Raw genomic sequence first — 18,362 nt, 5'->3', positions numbered from 1 at the left:
TGAAGGCAAAAAAGGAACAAGAGCCTAGGGCCGTGTACACTTTGAAAAGAATTTGGAAGAAGTGTTTCAAATAAGGGCCCAGCACAGTACCTTTCTAAACTAGACTATATTTTTTTGCATGAGATGAAAAATAAGTCGTGCCTTATTTTAAAAGTCCCTTAAGTGACTGCTTCTTTTCACATTCATGGAGAAACCTGAGAAAAGATGGAACGCTTGAATGGATAACTAAGAGGTGTGGGAGCCAAAGTACTTTTGAATCGTATACAGAGCATGCATAGCCTTATTATTTAGCCCCAAAACATCTTTAGAAAAACCAAAAGTAAAAGCATCCCAAAACTAATCAGTTAAAATAATGCACAAGTTCCTTAAGGCTATATTTTAATTTCTTTTTAGAAAATGTTTTTCAAGAATCCGACTAAAGATAATATAGAAGGGCCTCTGAATAGCTTTTTTTTACTTCTTAGAATCATCAAAATTATAAGGGTTCATAAGGACAGTTATTTCTCATTTATATAGAAAATAGGAATCAGTGAAGTCAGTCTGGCCTGCTTCAAGTCCTGTTCTTTATTTGATAGAAAATTTTCTGCTCCTAATGGATACATTTATTCAAGGAAAAGTGAATTATATTATTATGATTTTTCATGGTCTAAACACACTTTTTGACAGTGTTAGACATACTGACTCAGCCAAAACATCTGTTTTATTTGATCACATTTTTTAAAATTTACGGTGCTTATTTGAAACCTGCATTTTCCCACTAACATTACCATCTATATTACATGATGAATAAATTGCTTCAAAAGAAACTAATTCCCCACAGTATAACTGCAAAGCAAACTGGTTTGTTGAGGCAGGCTCCCTCCTTGTTATTGTTCAGGAGGGGACTAAAAACATATTTATTTATCCAGGCCTTCCAAGATTTAATGTTACTGTATTGGTGTGTTTTTATCTGTCATGCTCTTAATGTTAAATGCTTTCATATCTTTATAAAATGCTCAGATCTTTCAAGGGCATTGGTGATATATATACACTTGCATTACCTCTTTTCATGATTACTGAGCATTTACAACAGAAAGAGTTATAAAGCAGAAAACACACGTACATATTATTTTGTTGTTCACAGTATCCTGTTATTATGACATGATGAAAATCTCATTGCCCTGCACTGAAAAAGAATCATTTTTCAGAGCAGAATCCACACAAGGAATATCCCTAATCCTTGTGAAAGGAATTGTGGGAGCACCACAAATACATTGGAGTCCTGGGCAGTTTTCCATTTGAACCAACAAAACTGCATCAAGATGAATGAATAACCAGAACTTTTGGACCCCAAGTCCATAAATCCATTCTGTAAGAACAACAGACCATTCCAGATGTGGTGCAGTGCAATTCCCCACATTGCAATCCTATATAATTCCCATAATTCAGTGGCTGTTCTAGACCTATATTTCCCATTTTTAACCTTATAAGTACACAACCAAACTGTAATTTAGAAGTGAACTGCCCCCTGCAATAATAATACTATATTTAACAGAAATACTTGCCATCTTTTATTTCTTTTGTTTTGGTTCTTAATTAAAGAAGTCTCTTACATTTTAAACAAGTTCATCTTACAAAATTTAAACAAAGTAAATTAACTTAAATTAGCAACCATGTTAATTTAGGGACTGCCATTTAAAGCTTCTTCATTGTAGAGGACTTTAAGTGTTCCCTTTCAATAAGAACTGGATTTTCTTTTTCAGTTTTCAAATATAAACATTGATAAAGCATTTCAACCCAATGCTCATACAGTGTATTCTCTATGGGCAATACAACATATCATTAACTCATAGTAAATATAACCAATTTTAAATTTGTGCATGTTAAAAGTTTCTTTTGAAAAAGGTAAAGGTTACTTCATTACACTGTTTCCCTGAAGTAAATTTATGATAATCAGGGGGAGTTCAAGGCTGAAAATGGAATAAAGCATTGTGACATTAATCCTTGTTTACCAGGAGGATTTCCTGTGTTTTTTCTAAACATTTAATGTATGCTATGTGGGTTACAGTAGACTCTCACTTTGGTATAGTTCTAAGTTTAAATCTGAACCAGGAAGCCTAGATTATACTAGTAAATGTGCATAAATGTGCATAACTCAGACTAGTACGTTAAATGCAACCATTCCAAAAATATCTTTGAAAAAGATGCAATTGTCAGTTAAAGATGGGAGTCTGGGTTTTCCAAATCTTGAATTATGCTATTATGCAGACCTTTTAACAAGTACCACATTTAGGGACCTCTGGGGAATAAATGGCAAACTGAAGACCGGCTCTTTGTAATTCCTCTCCGGACAAGGAGAGAACTTGAGATCACCTACAAGTGCTCCAGACAGTTGCTCCTCGCAAGCAGACCACAAGACAGCAGTCTCCAGCAGATCTAGAGCTCTGGGAGACAAGGGAATAGCCATCTTGCTCAAACCACGGTTGATGCCTTTAAAAGGACACTGGGTTCGCATACTTCCTTTTCTAATCACTTTTGGAAATTGCTTGTTAACTGCTTTTCAGCTATTAGGAGACTTTGGATCGACAGGTTTTACAGCACAGGGTGTTTCTTCAATCCTTAGCAAAAGAAGTTTTAAATCCAAGTTTAAGGACTTATTGTACTTTTTTTTTTCTGGAATAAACAGCAAAAGGGTGATTAAACCTTTGATTTTAGAAAGTTACAAATGGACTAAGGATCCACATAAATTTGAAATAAGATTTTGAAATTAATTATAAAGAATCCTTCCCATGGGAAAATGCTTTTGTTTTGATTTCTTTAAAAAAAGCATAAATAAGACTTAAAAATTGGATGCCAGAGGGAACTAGAAGGAACTAAAGATTACAATTGAAGGAGAAGAACACTCAAGCTCAATTTACTAATATAGTATGAAGGAAAATATTTTAACATTAGACATATTGAAGGATATTTTTGAACAATGGACCCAGAAGTTAATTTTAAGAGTGTCTGCCTCTATAGATAAACTGTGTTTAAAAAAAGCTGTGGAAGAGGAACAAGTATTACCCGACATGATTGTGACTGATTTGAAAGTGGATTTAAAAATGACAGACTACAAGTATGACATGGAAAAAGATGTTACACTGGACATACAAAAGAAACTAGTTGATGTCTTAATTAAAAGGGAATGCAAATAACAAACCAAGAGTGTGACTTGGATTCTATATTGGATTTACAAAAGAGTCTTGTTAAAGTTTTGAAGAATTTTGTGAGAAGACAAAGAAAAAATGAAAAGAAATCAAGTTCTAGGACATTATTTGAAGGCACTAAATATCAAGATTGTTAGAAGTAAAAGGAAGGAATATAAAGTTGGTTTATTTGAACAAGGTTAAAATAGATATGTTGTTATCTCTGGTAACCCTTAATGGATTTCTACTGACATCAGGACTGAAATGACGATACTTGATTGATTTGTTTATAGATAAGAGATGGGATATGGGAAGAAGAGATTATTTGTTGTATTTTAAGAGAAGGTGATAAGTCACTAAAATTGTTTATACTTGTGATGAAGGGGAAAGTCATTTCTTTATATATTTCTTTTCTTTTTCTTTACTATATTTTTATTTCTTATTTCTTTTCTATTTTTCTTTCTATTTTTTCTTTTCTGCACCTTCTATTTTTTCTTTTTATTCTTTTAAGTTTGTATTAGTTTTTATTGTTGTAAATTGTAATCTTTAATAAAATTACTATTTAAAAAAAAAAGTACCACATTCAGGATATCCTCACTTAGATCAAATTTTCCTTCCTGGACCCTTTTGGAATATGCGTATATAACACCTTTAGTTAACTGGATTGTTTTGGGGTTCAAAATATAATAGAATTGCTATATCTCCTGTTACTATTACATTGATTCCAGAAGTGTAATATATTATTTCTGGAAAAATGTGTTTTTGATCCTTTTTTAATTGATGTTTTAAGATAAGCCAGACTTCAAAATTGATTCAATAAAACAGTTTTATGGAAGATCTGAATGGATGCTGGGTCACAATAGTTGGTTAGATTAACTGGTGGATAATAACAATTATTTTTTTTATCATTTTCTGTGTTAAAAGATAAATGCCATTTCTCAGTTGCCACATACTTATAATATTTAACAATATATTGATTTGGGCTAGCCACATTTTCAGCCTCAAGAAACCCAAGTTATTAGAAGGAATAATTAAATCTTATGAGACCAAAAAGCTCACAATCAATCTTTATAAATATATTTATAAATATCAGTTATCAATAAATCAATTTGCTATGCAAATTTTAAAGACTGAATGGAATAAGGAATTTAAAATTTTGCCTAAACAATGGGAAAACATTTTGATTACAGCTTTATACAACCACCACCACTACCACCACCACACAAAAAAAAGCTTAATACAATAATAACAAAAACATTTAAAACTTACTGGATCCTATTGTATTTGAACAAAAAAGGAATAAGCAATAATTCATTACAATAATGTAATATCTTAAAGTTATTATGTTCTGGAAGAAGTAATTACATGTATTAATTTGACTTTAAGACAAAAATTAATATTTTGGATTCATACATCTGAACTACATACTTACTACATGGAAATTGACAGGACAATGGAAATAGGTTCTTCACACCTTGATTATTACCAAGAGGTTAGCTTTTCAACATTGGAAAGACACATTTATGGTCCCAGTTATTCAGTGGATTGAAGACCCAATGTTTTCAGTCAATGCATTTGGCATATTTAGATGAGAGGTAGAGGGTATCAATTCTGGAACATCTCTGGATTTCAGTTTAGAGATCCAATGCATTATGCACTGAATTGTAAAGTGTAAATCTCCTGGAATCCAATTGAGTTATCCGCTGCTATCCTAGCATTCCTGGGAATCCTGTAGTGAAATAATATCCTTTTTATTGGCTGATCTAGACTACAACATAATGTAGTAAGTGGCAAGACAGGCAGTGGTAGCAAGAAATATCAGAGCTACTGTAATGGCAGCCATGGCAAACAGCTGTAAAGGGGTTGAATTGATTTAAATATTTATTGCTGTTATATGTATTTATGCATGATGGCCATCAGAGTTTAGCTATTTGGAAGTTTTATAACTGCCTTCCCTGTGGCAGCGCCTGCTCTTTAGAATGATCTCCCCACTGAAATTCAGATGGTCCCAACTCTGTTAGACTTCCATGAAGGTTTAAAACTAGCTTTTCTCTCAGAGGGGACAGGATGACAGACAAGCCCTTATTCTGGGAGATGGTGTGGTTTTGGGTTGATTCTGGTCTTATGGTTTCTGAAATATTAATTATTAATTTCATTTTTTTAAACTTGTAATCATTGCTTTCTGTTTGGAAGCAATTGTGCCCAGAGTCACAATTATATGAGTTGGGTAGCTATATAAATCAAATCAAATCAAATCAAATCAAATCAAATCAAATGAATCAATATGTCTCAAAGACAAGATTTATGCCTGTGGTGTCTCTGTTGTGCTGGTCTTTTGTTAAAATCATTTGGTTGCAATAAAGACATTCTGTAGCATGTTCTCTGGAGGAAGAAGATTCCCTTTGACAAGTCCAAAAGTTCCAGCTTATTCAGAATCCTTTGGTAATTAGAGAAAACATATGATTCCCTTGTTAAAAGAGGTCCAACTTCTGGCTGGTTCTAAGGCACAATTCAAAATCCTAGTTGTGATCTCAAAAGACATACACAACTTTACACCAGAGTATTCTTGTAGGGCTGTTTTTGTTGTACAAACCCAAATTCTTCTGACTACCAGCAGTAGAAAGATGTTCAGTGGAACACTGGAAAGAGCTTCCTTTATAACTTTTTCAAAGAAAGATTGGATTTGTTCCCTATTTTTTCACTAGCAAGCAAAAATGTTTTTATTTAAGCAAGCATCTGATAGGTAAATGGGCTGCTGAGTTAAGGGCTACCGGTTGTTTTCATTACACTGTTAAGGTTTCAGAGTTTTAAATTACTTAGTTTTAGTTATCATTGATAGTTATTGCTTGATGGAAAAGGAAGGCATAAGTACACAATGCAGGGTTGCAACCACAAAACAAAGGATACTGAAGTTGAAATTTGCAGCAATACCCTGACCATTTATGTTTATTCTCCCGCTTTCTGCTTGTACGGCTTTGTATCAATAAATTCAAGTTGTATAGAATTGGTGGATCACAATCTTCGGACAGTAAGAAAACCCAGTTTGTATTAGCACAATATATCTCTTGGTGTGATACATTGGTTATTTTTTGTATTTATTATGCTCAACTTTCCACTGAATTGTATCCCATAGATTTTTTTCAGAATTGATTCAGAAGAGAGAGAGAAAAAAATGCTTCAAATATGAAGTGATGCAGCTAACTTATTTTAATTCTTTTTCACAACTCTCTCATAACACATTCCACAGCCAGCAGCAACCTTTTCAAAGAAATCAAATGCCATGATTTACACAATATATATTGGAGATAATATATAGTAGCTGAATGGTTTTCCATAAATTCACACGTTTGTTTTTTAAAACTTGAAAGAGTTTTGATTTATGGATAAAAACAAATTGCTTTGACTTATCCATAGTTTTAATCAAGATCAAATAGATGAATTTTCAGTTCTCTTTCATTCTACTTGTCATGTTTAACCAATTTAGTTTGGGCTTGCAAACCTTGTAATTGGTTTGTCACATGCCTGATTATAAGCCAACTAAAATTTGGAACTGTACATACTAATCAGTTTGGGGTTAGCCAAAGATTTTGACATCCACTGAGGTATTCTCCAAACTGGAGTAACATTATAGTTTATTAAAAGGATTGTTCTGAAATATATTTGTGCATATTGATTCTTAGCCCTTTTAACTCTATGGAGTAAAGGAAAAGTCTTGTTCAAAATAAGCTTAATTGCTGGTGATTTCATGGGCAAATTGATACAGCTGCCTTGACAACAGTACAGAAGTAATTTGCCATTGTCTTCCAGGAAGTTTATCAGAATTTCCACTCTAACTTGTATCCTTGGGATTTTCTGGTTGTTTCCCATCCAATTACTAAGCAGTTTAGCTTAGCTTCTAAACTCTGACAGAATTCAGTCAGATGTTGCAACCAACTGAAAAACTTGCAAAATATGAGTAGGGACTTGCACATCCAAAGATTGAGATTTCAATAGTAGCTTTCTTTATGACAAGTCCTACTTTCAGAAAAGTCCAAAAGGGACTCAACAGAACACATCGTTACTGTGTTCAATCATCAACATCTTCAAGCAAGTCTGAGAAACAGACCAGTTCAAAACTGAATAGAATTGCTGCTATTTAAGTAAAACAGTTCAGGTGATCTGCCTTGGTAGAGAGTGGATTCCTATATTTTATCTGTTAAAGAAGTACTGTATATACAAGCATTCTGAAATAGCTACAATTCATTATTTGAAAGATGAGTTTTCTTTTTTTCATAAATCATTTAACATTGGGCTGAAATTTCATAAATATAAATGTAGTCATGTTCAATGCTAATGATTTGAAGAGGGCTCGAGAGAAATAATTATTTTGCCAATGAAATGAAGCTTGGCCAATTTATTCTTTTTCTGGATTTGGCAGTTGCATTTATAAGGCAGCCACAGCTGTATATCACAGATAAAGTCCAAGACAATACATGATGTATATGATTTTCTCCTACATTAATGGAACCTCCAGGGATCATTTTAAATTTTCTGCAACATGTTACACTGTATCATGCATCATGGATGACCACTTGGTGGCAGCCAAGAAATACTGAAAACTGTTTTTGCTTCTAATTAATGTCCATCTGGGCCTTTACTGCCCAGATCAGGTAGCTACAACAAAGCACCCCTGTCTTGAAAACCATATTCATGGATTGCTCATCAATAATTACTCATCAAACTGAAGAGAAGGACCAAGTGGGGTAGACTAGGCTTCAGTCATTTAACATGTTCATTCATGGTTGGGAGAAGCTTGCTAATGCATGTGATTTAAAGAGGCAGGAAAACCTTGTTTTGAACAGTTGCTCAGAATTTCACAAGCTGTCTTGACAAGTCTGAATAAAATAAATCATTATAATATAATATAATATAATAAAATATAATATAATATAATATAATAAATATAATATAATATAATATAATATAATATAATATAATATAATATAATATAATATAATATAATATAATATAATATAATATATAATAGGTGATTGGTGCTCTTTGAGAGTCTTGTGAGATGACAATATTTTGCATTGGAGTTATAATATGTAACCATTATCAACTAAATCACTGATAGTCTTTAAATTATTTGTTCAACAGATGTTCCTTTTACAAACTGGCAGCAGTTTAATAAGCAGTAGTATTATAATTTCATGTACACAGGCTGCGATATATAGTTTTCTTAACTGCAAGTTTTGTATTATGGTAAGTAGCTCAGGTTTAAATGAAACATGGAATGAAAGTATCCCAATAAGCCTCCAATCTTTGCAAAGCTGCTAATATATAAGGGAAGGCTGAGTTACTGTTACTAGAAATACCTCTAAGCAGTTAAGAATTTTGAAAGTTAATTCCCAATACCTCTATTTACCATGGATCAGAGAAGAAGCTAAGTTGATTGGTGCTCTTTGAGGATCTGGTGAGATGGTCACATGTTATTGGAAAAAGTTTGAAGCAGCAGAGTTTAAAAGGCTTAACGCAGCATGTAAAACAGCTGATGGCAGAGAAACCGAGAAGAATAATGCTGATTCTTCAGCAAGCTGGCAATTGAAGCAATAATCTTAAGTGCAGTGGTCCTGATCCAGTTCATAAATTCTCTTTTAGAAAAATGTCTTCATTTCACTTGTACGTTCATTGAGCCAAGGAAGAACAGAGAGAGGGCTGGGCTTGAGCAAAGCCTGGATTTTTTGCATGCAAAGCAAAAGGCTTCATTACTAAACTATAAGGTCCTCCAGTCTTTCACCAGTTAAGATATATTCTCCAAATTTGCAAATTCCTTGTGATCAACCTCGCAGACTTTTCCTCCATCTGTTTCTTCATTCCTATCCTACCCGTTTCCCTATAATTTTATTTGCCAAAACTCTTCTTAACCGAAGAGGAAGCATTTATATTTTGCCAAATTTCTCATCTCATTAATCTTGCCTATTAGTCAATTAATTTCACTAAATACTTAAAATTCACTATAAAACCTCATTAGCTAAAGTTGGTTTAGTGTCTGTCCAAAGCTGCCAGTATTTCTGAATTGTCATCAGCTGCAGCAATGTTCATCAGAAGCACCTGCCTGTCAAATTGTCAAGTATTTGTGTTTGTTTTTTTCAGAATATGTTAAAGAAATTCACATCGCAGTATTTCTGATGTTGACTGAAAGTTAATAGTCTGCTCCAAACAAGAAATGTTCACTACTAGGGGGCAGCAGGAGAAAGTGTGATAAACTAATACCGAGAGGAAACTATTACCATCAATGTTAGCAATAGAAAATGAAAATCAGGATCAGAATTTGTTCTTAAAAAAAAAAAAAGAACAAATCAAAACGAAAACCTCCCCATATTATATAATTTTCTAAGCCCATAATTTGTTCTTCCTCATCACTGATTCCTTATTTCCCATGATAGGATAGTTAAATATCCTAACCCTGCATTCCCCTTTGTGAAATCTTCATTAATTGCACTCCTATTTCTTTAAAGTGAAAGAACCATACAAACCAAGGTCACTACAAATTATATCATTTTACTTTTAAAATCTAACCTTTCTAATAAATGTTAAATGCACCAAAACATGCAAAGTAAACAACTTGCAACACAAAATGACACAAAAACTCTTAATCTTAAAAAGAACCTGCAAGCTAACACAAATTTAGAAACATTTAAGATACTTTTAAATTCACTGAAATGAATTATTTTGTATATTTAATACTATGGTAGATTTATATTAACACTTTTCTTCCCTGGAAGGAATATGGACTTCCTTCCAATTATCTCTATAGACCTATCCTGCTATACAATAGACTGGCATTCATCCATATGAGGATGAGTTTGGGGCAGGACTGAATTATTCCTAGCTCTGTGTAGTTTTAGTAAGATACTTCCTAGTTGGCTGCAAATTATAATAATGAGCCCTATCAGACTCAAAGCACTGGGACTGCAGAACATACCCTAGCAGAGGTGACATGCAGGTAAGAAACTTCTTTTCTGATCTTTACCAAGTAATTGGATTATTATAACTCCTTTAAATGCCTCACTCTTAGATCTCAAGGGTTAAAAAGGTTATGTCAATGTTGCACCACAAAACATAGACATAGTAACGTGGAAGGCCAGAAACAAATTTAAACCTAATTTTTCTCTGCTCTTATTAGTGTCATAGCTCTCCTAATGAAGATACTCCACTTAGTTACTATTGGATACTAGAGATGTAGAAAGCATTTGAACAAAGTACTTGGCAATATGTCTCACTTTCCCAGTCTAGCAAAGTAGCTGTATAGGACATGCAAATACATGTAGTTTGTTTTTGATGATGTGATTTTAACATCCTGCACGTCGCCTCGAGTTGTTTCAATTAGGCCAATTATAAATTGAATAAACAAATATCTGGGAGCAACTTCTGAAGCAGCTTCACAAGCCTTACAAAATATGAGCTGCTTTAACAAATTGAAGAATGGCACATTGTTGCAGCATTCCCTTGCATTCTGAAATAATTACTGTATTCTGAACTTAGTGTTTCATGCAAATATTTTCTGTGATATTTAGTGGGCTAACACTAATCAGTAAAAAGAAAAGTTTTTAGCAAGTGCTATATCAACTATTTCTGTGCAAACAGGATTTAAGTATTATTTTCTAGGCCCAAAGCAAATTTGCAACTTAGGTTCTCTTCTACACTTCAAACCCAACAGAACTTCCAACTCAACAGACTATATTTATAACCCTTTGAGGTAGCTGTTCAGATGTTGGACTAAAAATTGGCAAACTGTGAGTTCTAGTCCTCCCCTAGGAATGGACATCATCTGGGTGACTTTGGGTCATTTATTATCTCTCAGCCCATCTCACCTGATAGAGTTGACATGGGGAAAACAAAAGGAGTGAGCATTATGCATGTCATGTTCAGTTGTATATAATATAGGGGCAATATAAATCTAATCAATAAATAATAAACATTTTAAATTACATTTGCATCTTGCATTTCCCTTGCAAAGATCGGGATATAGCACTATGGCACATTAGACATATACTTAAATTTACTGCTATAAATCCTATTGCTAGCACTGATTGCCCCTGAGTGAAATCTCTCCTGGTGAATGGTTCCCTTTCCTCTTCACTCATAAATGACACAAGGAACAAAAGACAAATCCTAGCCACTACTTGTAGTCACTATGTCAAGATTTGATAACTAGACAGCTGCATCATTCAAAGAAGACATAGAAGCAGTGGGAACCTCAGTCTTCATAGCTGAAATGATACATTATCAAAAAGGGACCAATATCAATGGACGAAATATCATTTCAAACATCTGCTAGACAGAATTCTTTCATTTACATCTATCCTCAGCTTTGTGGCTGCCAAGGATAGGACACTCAGTCTGCAGCAGATTTGTAGCAATCTGTTACCAGTATTGCACAGTCTCCATCTGTAACTGGAATATATGTGGGACCTGATTTCACAATTATAATTTTGTACAGATGAGGAAAAATGACATTCCTCAAATAGTTAATAAAAATGATATATGTGTATTTATTACGTAGATATCCTGTTTTTCCCTTGAGAGCTCAAGGGGATTTATAATGGGGTGGGTGGGGGGTGTCTCACCTAATGTTATTCTCACAACAATGGCCTTGTGATATAGATTAGACTGAGAGCGACTGCCTGGCCCAGTGATACTCAGTGGTCTTCCTGGCTGAGTAGGGACTTTAAGAAAGCTCTCCTCATCCAAGTCCAGCTTCTTAACTGCTACACTACCCAGGCTCCCATGTTCTCCCTAATTTTATATTTTTCCCCCTGAACCTGAAGTTCGTTATTCCATTGAAATTGATGTTGGCTATAATGAAAAGTATGTACAGGATGTAAGCATCAAGGAGTTATTCTAGCTTCCTATCAAGTCAAAACCAAAATACAGAAATTTTGCATTTTTCTCACATTTGGCTTTGTGAATAAGCCACAATTTCTTGAACTGTGGTGCTTTCCCGACTTCAGGTTTCTACAGTGAAGATCCTTTTCTTTGCCAAACATCCCTCCTGTCATTAATACAGTGTTAAACTGATTAATAAATTCAACATTTAGCAATAAATGTTGCAACATAATATTCACAAAAAAGAGCTGAAAGGAAAAAAAAAAAGCAGAAGCCCATACCAATACCTTGCTTCTAGCAAAACAGCCAATAATCAATTTACCACAGATAATACCACAAAGGGAGTAGAAAAGCAAAGGCGCTTCACCACTGTGCCAACACTGTATGCATCTGCTATATGATCTTTAGGGCAGGCAGAAAAAGAGAAGCGCTTTAATATAAAAGAAATCTATTAAGGCAGACTAGCATTTGCCCAAAGAGCAGCACAAACTGTGACTACACAAGAAGGAAAGGAACAACTCAGCAGTATCAGAACAAATATTGTTCAGCATCAATGGGATGTAGATTGATATGACACCATATATACTGTCATTCCTCAAAAAGAGAAAAAGAGAGTACCCAAGCATACTTTGGGGGTGTACGTGGATACTGACCTGAGCTTGAGACACGACTAGTAGTAGTAGGCTCAATAATTTCTACAAAAGGGGAAAAAAAGAGAACAGCTTGTGTATGAATTATATATGGAAGACAAACATAAAATGAGAGTCAACAGTCTTGGGCATGCAACACATATGGGCCAACTTAGGAAGCAAAAATCTCCAACAAAAAGTGCATGAAAAGCATGTAGTAACCAGTATCTAGACACCCGTGGGTGAAATTTCATTATGCACAAATCAGTAAGACACAGGAATCAAGGCACAACACATTAAATATGTTTAACTGCTGCCTTTGCTAACCTACCTGAAGTTTGCAAAGGTAGCTGTGTTGTGTTATTAAAAAAAAAAAAAAAGGAAAAAGGTAAAAAGTCCCTAGAGTCAAGCTTGACTCCCAATAACTTTATGGACATGTTTCTGTAGTTTTCTTAGCAACAAATCCTACAGCCTAGGATTTTCTGATGGTCTGCCAGTCAAGTACCAGCCAAGTCCAACTATGGTTAGTTGGCTTGGTGTGCAACCAGCTTCAGTGGATTACTAAGTGCGGTATGTAAAGCTCATCTTACTGTTTATCTTTTGATAGATAGATAGATAGATAGATAGATAGATAGATAGATAGATAGATAGATAGATAGATTTGCTCAAAGAAAGGTATTCAAAATGCATCTACTCATATGTAAAACTCATTTTAGTGTTTTCATCCAGGAGAACATATTCTGAATAACAAAAACAACAAAAACGTTTTCCTTGATGTAATAGAAGCTGTATGTAGTACCACAGAGGTTTAGCAAATCAAATGATTAGATGTCTTCCCAATAAAGAGATATTTTTATAGTCTTTTAAAAATATTAAACAAGAAAAAAATCAAATATGATGAATATGAAGTAAGCACCAGCTAGCAGTACTTTTTTTTTTAAACAGAGAACTAATTTTCCTCAAATAATTTGTTTGGAATTACGTCACACTAATTTAGCAGAACTTACTTTCAAGTTATTGTAGTTAGGAGTGCTGAGCTGTTTTCCATGTCACAACATATTTTTTTCCCACATACTGACTGATGTAGCAGACTCAAATCCAAAACAATTCAATATACAACTTAAAAAGAAAAATGCACATTACTATTTCTTTGAAATATGGCTTATTTGAAATGATGTCAAAATTGTGCATCATTACACTTAGAGCACTTTTTTTTGGGTAAATCCATTATATGAGATTCCCCCCAAAATAAAAAAAAATTACAACAAAACTCTTATTTAAATTAGCACATTTTTTAAAACATGGAAGACAATTTTGGCACTTCTTGATAATTGGGCTACTTGAAGACCTTGACCTGAAATGCAGTAACTTTGAAATTCTTTTGAGAATCTAAAATGCATGCCCTTTGAAAGACTATTATTTCATATCATATACTGTCAATCATATCCGAGGACTGAAGCTATGGTATTAATTTTCCCCCATTTGCTCAGACAACTCACAGTTGCTTTTATGTTGAAATACCATAGCATTTCTTCAGATCAGCATTCAAGCATCATTCTTATTATAGGGTAAAAAAGCAGTTAAGAGATATTTAATTTTCATTCTAACATAGCACATATTATGCTTTCTTTGGAAGTTAACCTACCCTTTAGTTTTTATTAGAATTATGTATAAAATGCTCATGTGAAGAAGAAGTAAAACTCCGTATCTTTCAGGAAACAAAATAATCCTGCAAATGAAATCAAAGTTAACAGTATAGATGATTCCCTGATACTAAACTCAGATTTTATTTAGATGATCCAACACAGTGATTAAATAGTATCCACTGAAGAAAAGAATATTGGCTGAACTCTGTGAATGGGCGATCTTAAAAGTGGAAGAGGAAGGAGGCATTTTTTTCCAATTTCTCATCTTCCAAATTCTATGTACACATGCTAAAAATGACTTGAGAAATTGCCTCTGAATATCAACTTGCAGCACAATAAAAAATTAATACATTTACTGCAGGATCAATAATAATATCCAGTGATATTATTAGCTCATATTTTCTATATAGATTAAACTTATTCAACAATCAAACAATTCACTTTAGTATATCTGATAATACCTTATGGTGTTACCTGTGACACAATAACTTAGCCACATCTCTGGGAGATATTACATAGCATATAATATTGTTCCTGGTTTATTTTCTAACATTAAGCAAGAGTTTTCAGGGTCATATGTAATGGGAAATCTGGCTTACTTGAGAATATACAGATAGAAAATGTACAACCTCTCCCAGAAAATAGGACATGGAAGTCCTGATTCCGATGCTAAAGCCTTGCACAAAGAGCACTCCAATGCTGCTTCAATGCAGAACTGAAAGAGGATGAAGGATTGGCATTTTTTTACCCCTTGGTAATGACATCATGGTAATTGCTACATCAGAAAACAGTATTTCTGAATATACTTACACTGCGTTAGAGGTGTTTCCTTTATATTATGGTTTTAAGATGAATATCCTAGCACAAGTCTAGTAAAATTGGGGGTAGCTTATAGCACAGGTTGATTATATATTTACTGAAATATTTTAACTTGACACAAATCAGTCAACATGTACTTTTATCAGAAGAGCTTCCAATAATCAACATACTACAGAATCACGGCTGAGAATTCTTAGAAATCTATTACTTATTTTTTGATTTATTTATCTATATACAAACACCTGCCCATATGTTTGGGGTTCATCACAGTAGTATTGTTTTTCTGTCTCAGACAATATCACAGGGATTTTTGATGTACAGTAGTACATTGTTTGTATATCTGTTTTATATCATGTTGATCTGCCTCTGTTGGTTTATAGTCAAGAATATATATTTAGATATATCTGAGTCAAATAATTTAAGACTACAACATTATATTAAACAAGATTGAATATATAACTTAAGAATGCTAATTCAGGAAATAAATCCATGGGCTAAAATGGGAAAGGCAAATATGTTCCCTTCCCCAGAATTCTGTCTACCAATTGTCTTATATCTTCCTATTCCCATAAGGTTCAAGTGATATTCCATGTTAATTTACAGAAAAAGAAACTCCAATAAGATCTTTGAGGTTTCTGGAGAATTTCTATCTTTATCTCTGGATGGGGTAACATTTTCCCAGACAGAAATGGTAAACAATTTGGACTCACAGTTCCTGCTTGAAAAGCAAGTGGCAGTTATGGCCAAGGGGACCTTTGTATAACTCCAACATGTGGGCCAATTGTGCTTATTCCTAGACCAGGAGGCCCTGTTCATGGTCACTCAACTCTTGATCGTATCTCAGCTGGATTGCTTGCATGGGGCTGCTTCTCAAGACCATCCAGAGGCTATAGTTGATCCACAATGCAGCAGTTATGGGTGTATCATGATACACTATTAATTTGCAAGTTGAACTTGCTTCCTTTGGCTCCCAGGTGTAATTCAAGGTGCCTCTTATAACCTAAACAATCTTTCATGGCACAGGGCTGGGTTATTTGCAGAACTGCCTGTCTCTGTTTATGTTTGGCCATTCCATGAGATCCAGCAGACTTGGCATTCTTCAACTCTCTTTCAGGAAATAATACCATCTAATGGGACCCAGGAGGTATGCCTTCTTTGTCATGGCATCTGCCCTTTCAAACAGCATATTCCCAGAGACTTGTTAGCCTTCCATAAAGCTTTAAAAACCTGGCTTTCCCTCTGAGTACTAGATTACAACATTGGATAAGCCCAGCTGGAACTTGGTTTAGGATTTTGAATAGGCTGGGATTTTGGCTTGTGTTTTTGCTGTTTTATAATGGGCTGTTGTGGTTCTTTTATATTTGCTTATTTTGTTTTCTTTAAAATCCTATTATTAGCCCTCCAGAGTTGCATTTTATGAATCAGGTGGCCATACAAACAATTTATATTAAATAATAAAGTAATAAATAACATTTAATAGTATGCTTTCTCACACACACCCTTCTTCCTGTTTTTAACAGGAATTTGCAGAAGATACATGGCTATCAACACACATGGCATGTTAACAAGAGAAAGATACATAGAGGGAAAAAGAAATTATGCATGTCAGAGTACAACCTACACAATCTTACATATTTGTATATGTACTTGTCCTTAAACTGTTGTATAAACTCAGTTTTTTGATGTGAGGAAGTATTCTCCAGGCCACATTTAGAGAAGAATGATGAAAATGATCACCTTGCATAATTTTCTTAATGCTAGGCCAGTATCATATACTATTAAACTATACAATTTTCCTGTCTTTCAAGCAAATGTTTTGTAAGTGGGTGTACAGACTTTCTAAACTGAATACTTCTATAAACAGGAGGAAATCATTTAATGCAAGTGTTATTACTACATTTTATTAATAACATTGGAATTTGTTAATATATTTCTACTAGAAGAAACTGTATGTTATTATAAAATAGTCCAGAAAGAAGTATTTATTGACCAAAAAAATCTACTGAAAAATAGATGTATTTATTATCTATCTGAAAATAGATTCAAAAGTAAATCTACTGAAAGGCTCACAAGTATATTGTTTATAGTAGAATAATCTCAAAATAATTAAACACTAGACAGATGTCAAGGTTACCAAAGCTAAGCAAAATCTAAGAAAAGGAAAATTAATCACGGTAACTGTCAATCAACTAAGTCAGTTCTCATACATTGCCAGAATAAAACCCGTCATCCTAAATTCTTGATTTAATTTTGCAGTAGAAAAATCTCACCTTATGGAATTGAGACAAAGCAATTGGAGACGTCAGAAACTGGCTCCTTTATTAAGCTAGCAAATAAATACAGTGATCGCTACATTCCCAGCAAGAAAACACAGGATCCCGATGTCAGGGCAACATAGATCTTATATAGGTTACATAACATTCTAAGGGGTACAGGCTAATTGAATAATGGTCTTACAGTCACCTAGATAAGAAAGTAGAGACTGTCATTAACAAGGTTACCTGCTTGTTTGGAGGGGAGAAAACACTAACACATAGGCAATAGGCATTACCAAAGGCATGGATACCAAGTAAATTACCCTTCTGTGCTACTGTAACAGTTACTCTTCTTATTTTCTAAACATATGACAGCCTGAATGAGTTTGTCATTTTTATCTTTGAGTAAATCAACAAAAACAGAGGACAGCCTCCATTAGACACAGGGAAGATGTTTGTTTATTTATCAAATTTGTCATCACCCATCTTGTTGAAAAGTTGCATAGTAAAGTTGTAAAGATGGGTCTTGCTAGTGTCAGGAAGAATTGTTTGACCTTCCATGCCTCCCTCCCTCCTTCTCTCTCAAACATGTGTATGGCTGCCCATCTTAAACCAAACTCTGGATAAAACAACCCAAGGATAAAAACGATATACGCAAACAATAAAACAAAAAGAGAAAAACCAAAATCAGAAAAACACGGCACCATTGATAAACTTTCCAGCGCAGCCCACAATGCACTCCTCTCATGCCAATCTCAACCAGTCCTAGGTGAGGAGCGAAGAAAGTCATACTGCAAATCAAGCAGTTTCGTGAAGGGTTTCCAACTACCGTGGCCTTTTAAGTACTATGCAGTTCACAAAGTTAATTGGTTTTACCCTCTAATACTACAATAGAATAAACATACATAGTCTTAAAACAATCTTTGAAGATGTTTAGAATGAAGACACCTAGTCAGTAAACATATTCCAGCACCTGCC

At 34.0% G+C, this 18,362-nt stretch overlaps 1 protein-coding gene across 4 annotated transcripts in view; it reads right to left on the bottom strand.

Annotated features, from left to right (window-relative positions):
• The window catches only part of NEGR1 (neuronal growth regulator 1), a 566,285-nt gene that overhangs the window by 60,107 nt on the left and 487,816 nt on the right, over nucleotides 1-18,362 (bottom strand). For 2 of the 4 annotated variants that reach the window (XM_088153540.1, XM_088153542.1), the window contains exon 7: nucleotides 12,689-12,730. The exons of the other annotated variants lie outside the window; for them this stretch is intronic. In XM_088153540.1, the coding sequence (XP_088009666.1) occupies nucleotides 12,689-12,730 (42 nt within the window). The remainder of the gene's footprint in view (nucleotides 1-12,688; nucleotides 12,731-18,362) is intronic. 4 annotated transcript variants of the gene reach the window in all.

Source organism: Python bivittatus, unplaced genomic scaffold (assembly GCF_059951505.1).
Source record: "Python bivittatus isolate LINGU-HERP-01145 unplaced genomic scaffold, Pbiv_v1 ctg000700_np1212, whole genome shotgun sequence".
In the NCBI taxonomy this organism is placed as follows: Eukaryota; Metazoa; Chordata; class Lepidosauria; order Squamata; family Pythonidae; genus Python; species Python bivittatus.
The sequence above is the reverse complement of the archived record's forward strand: the minus strand, read 5'-3'. Positions and strand labels throughout refer to the sequence as shown.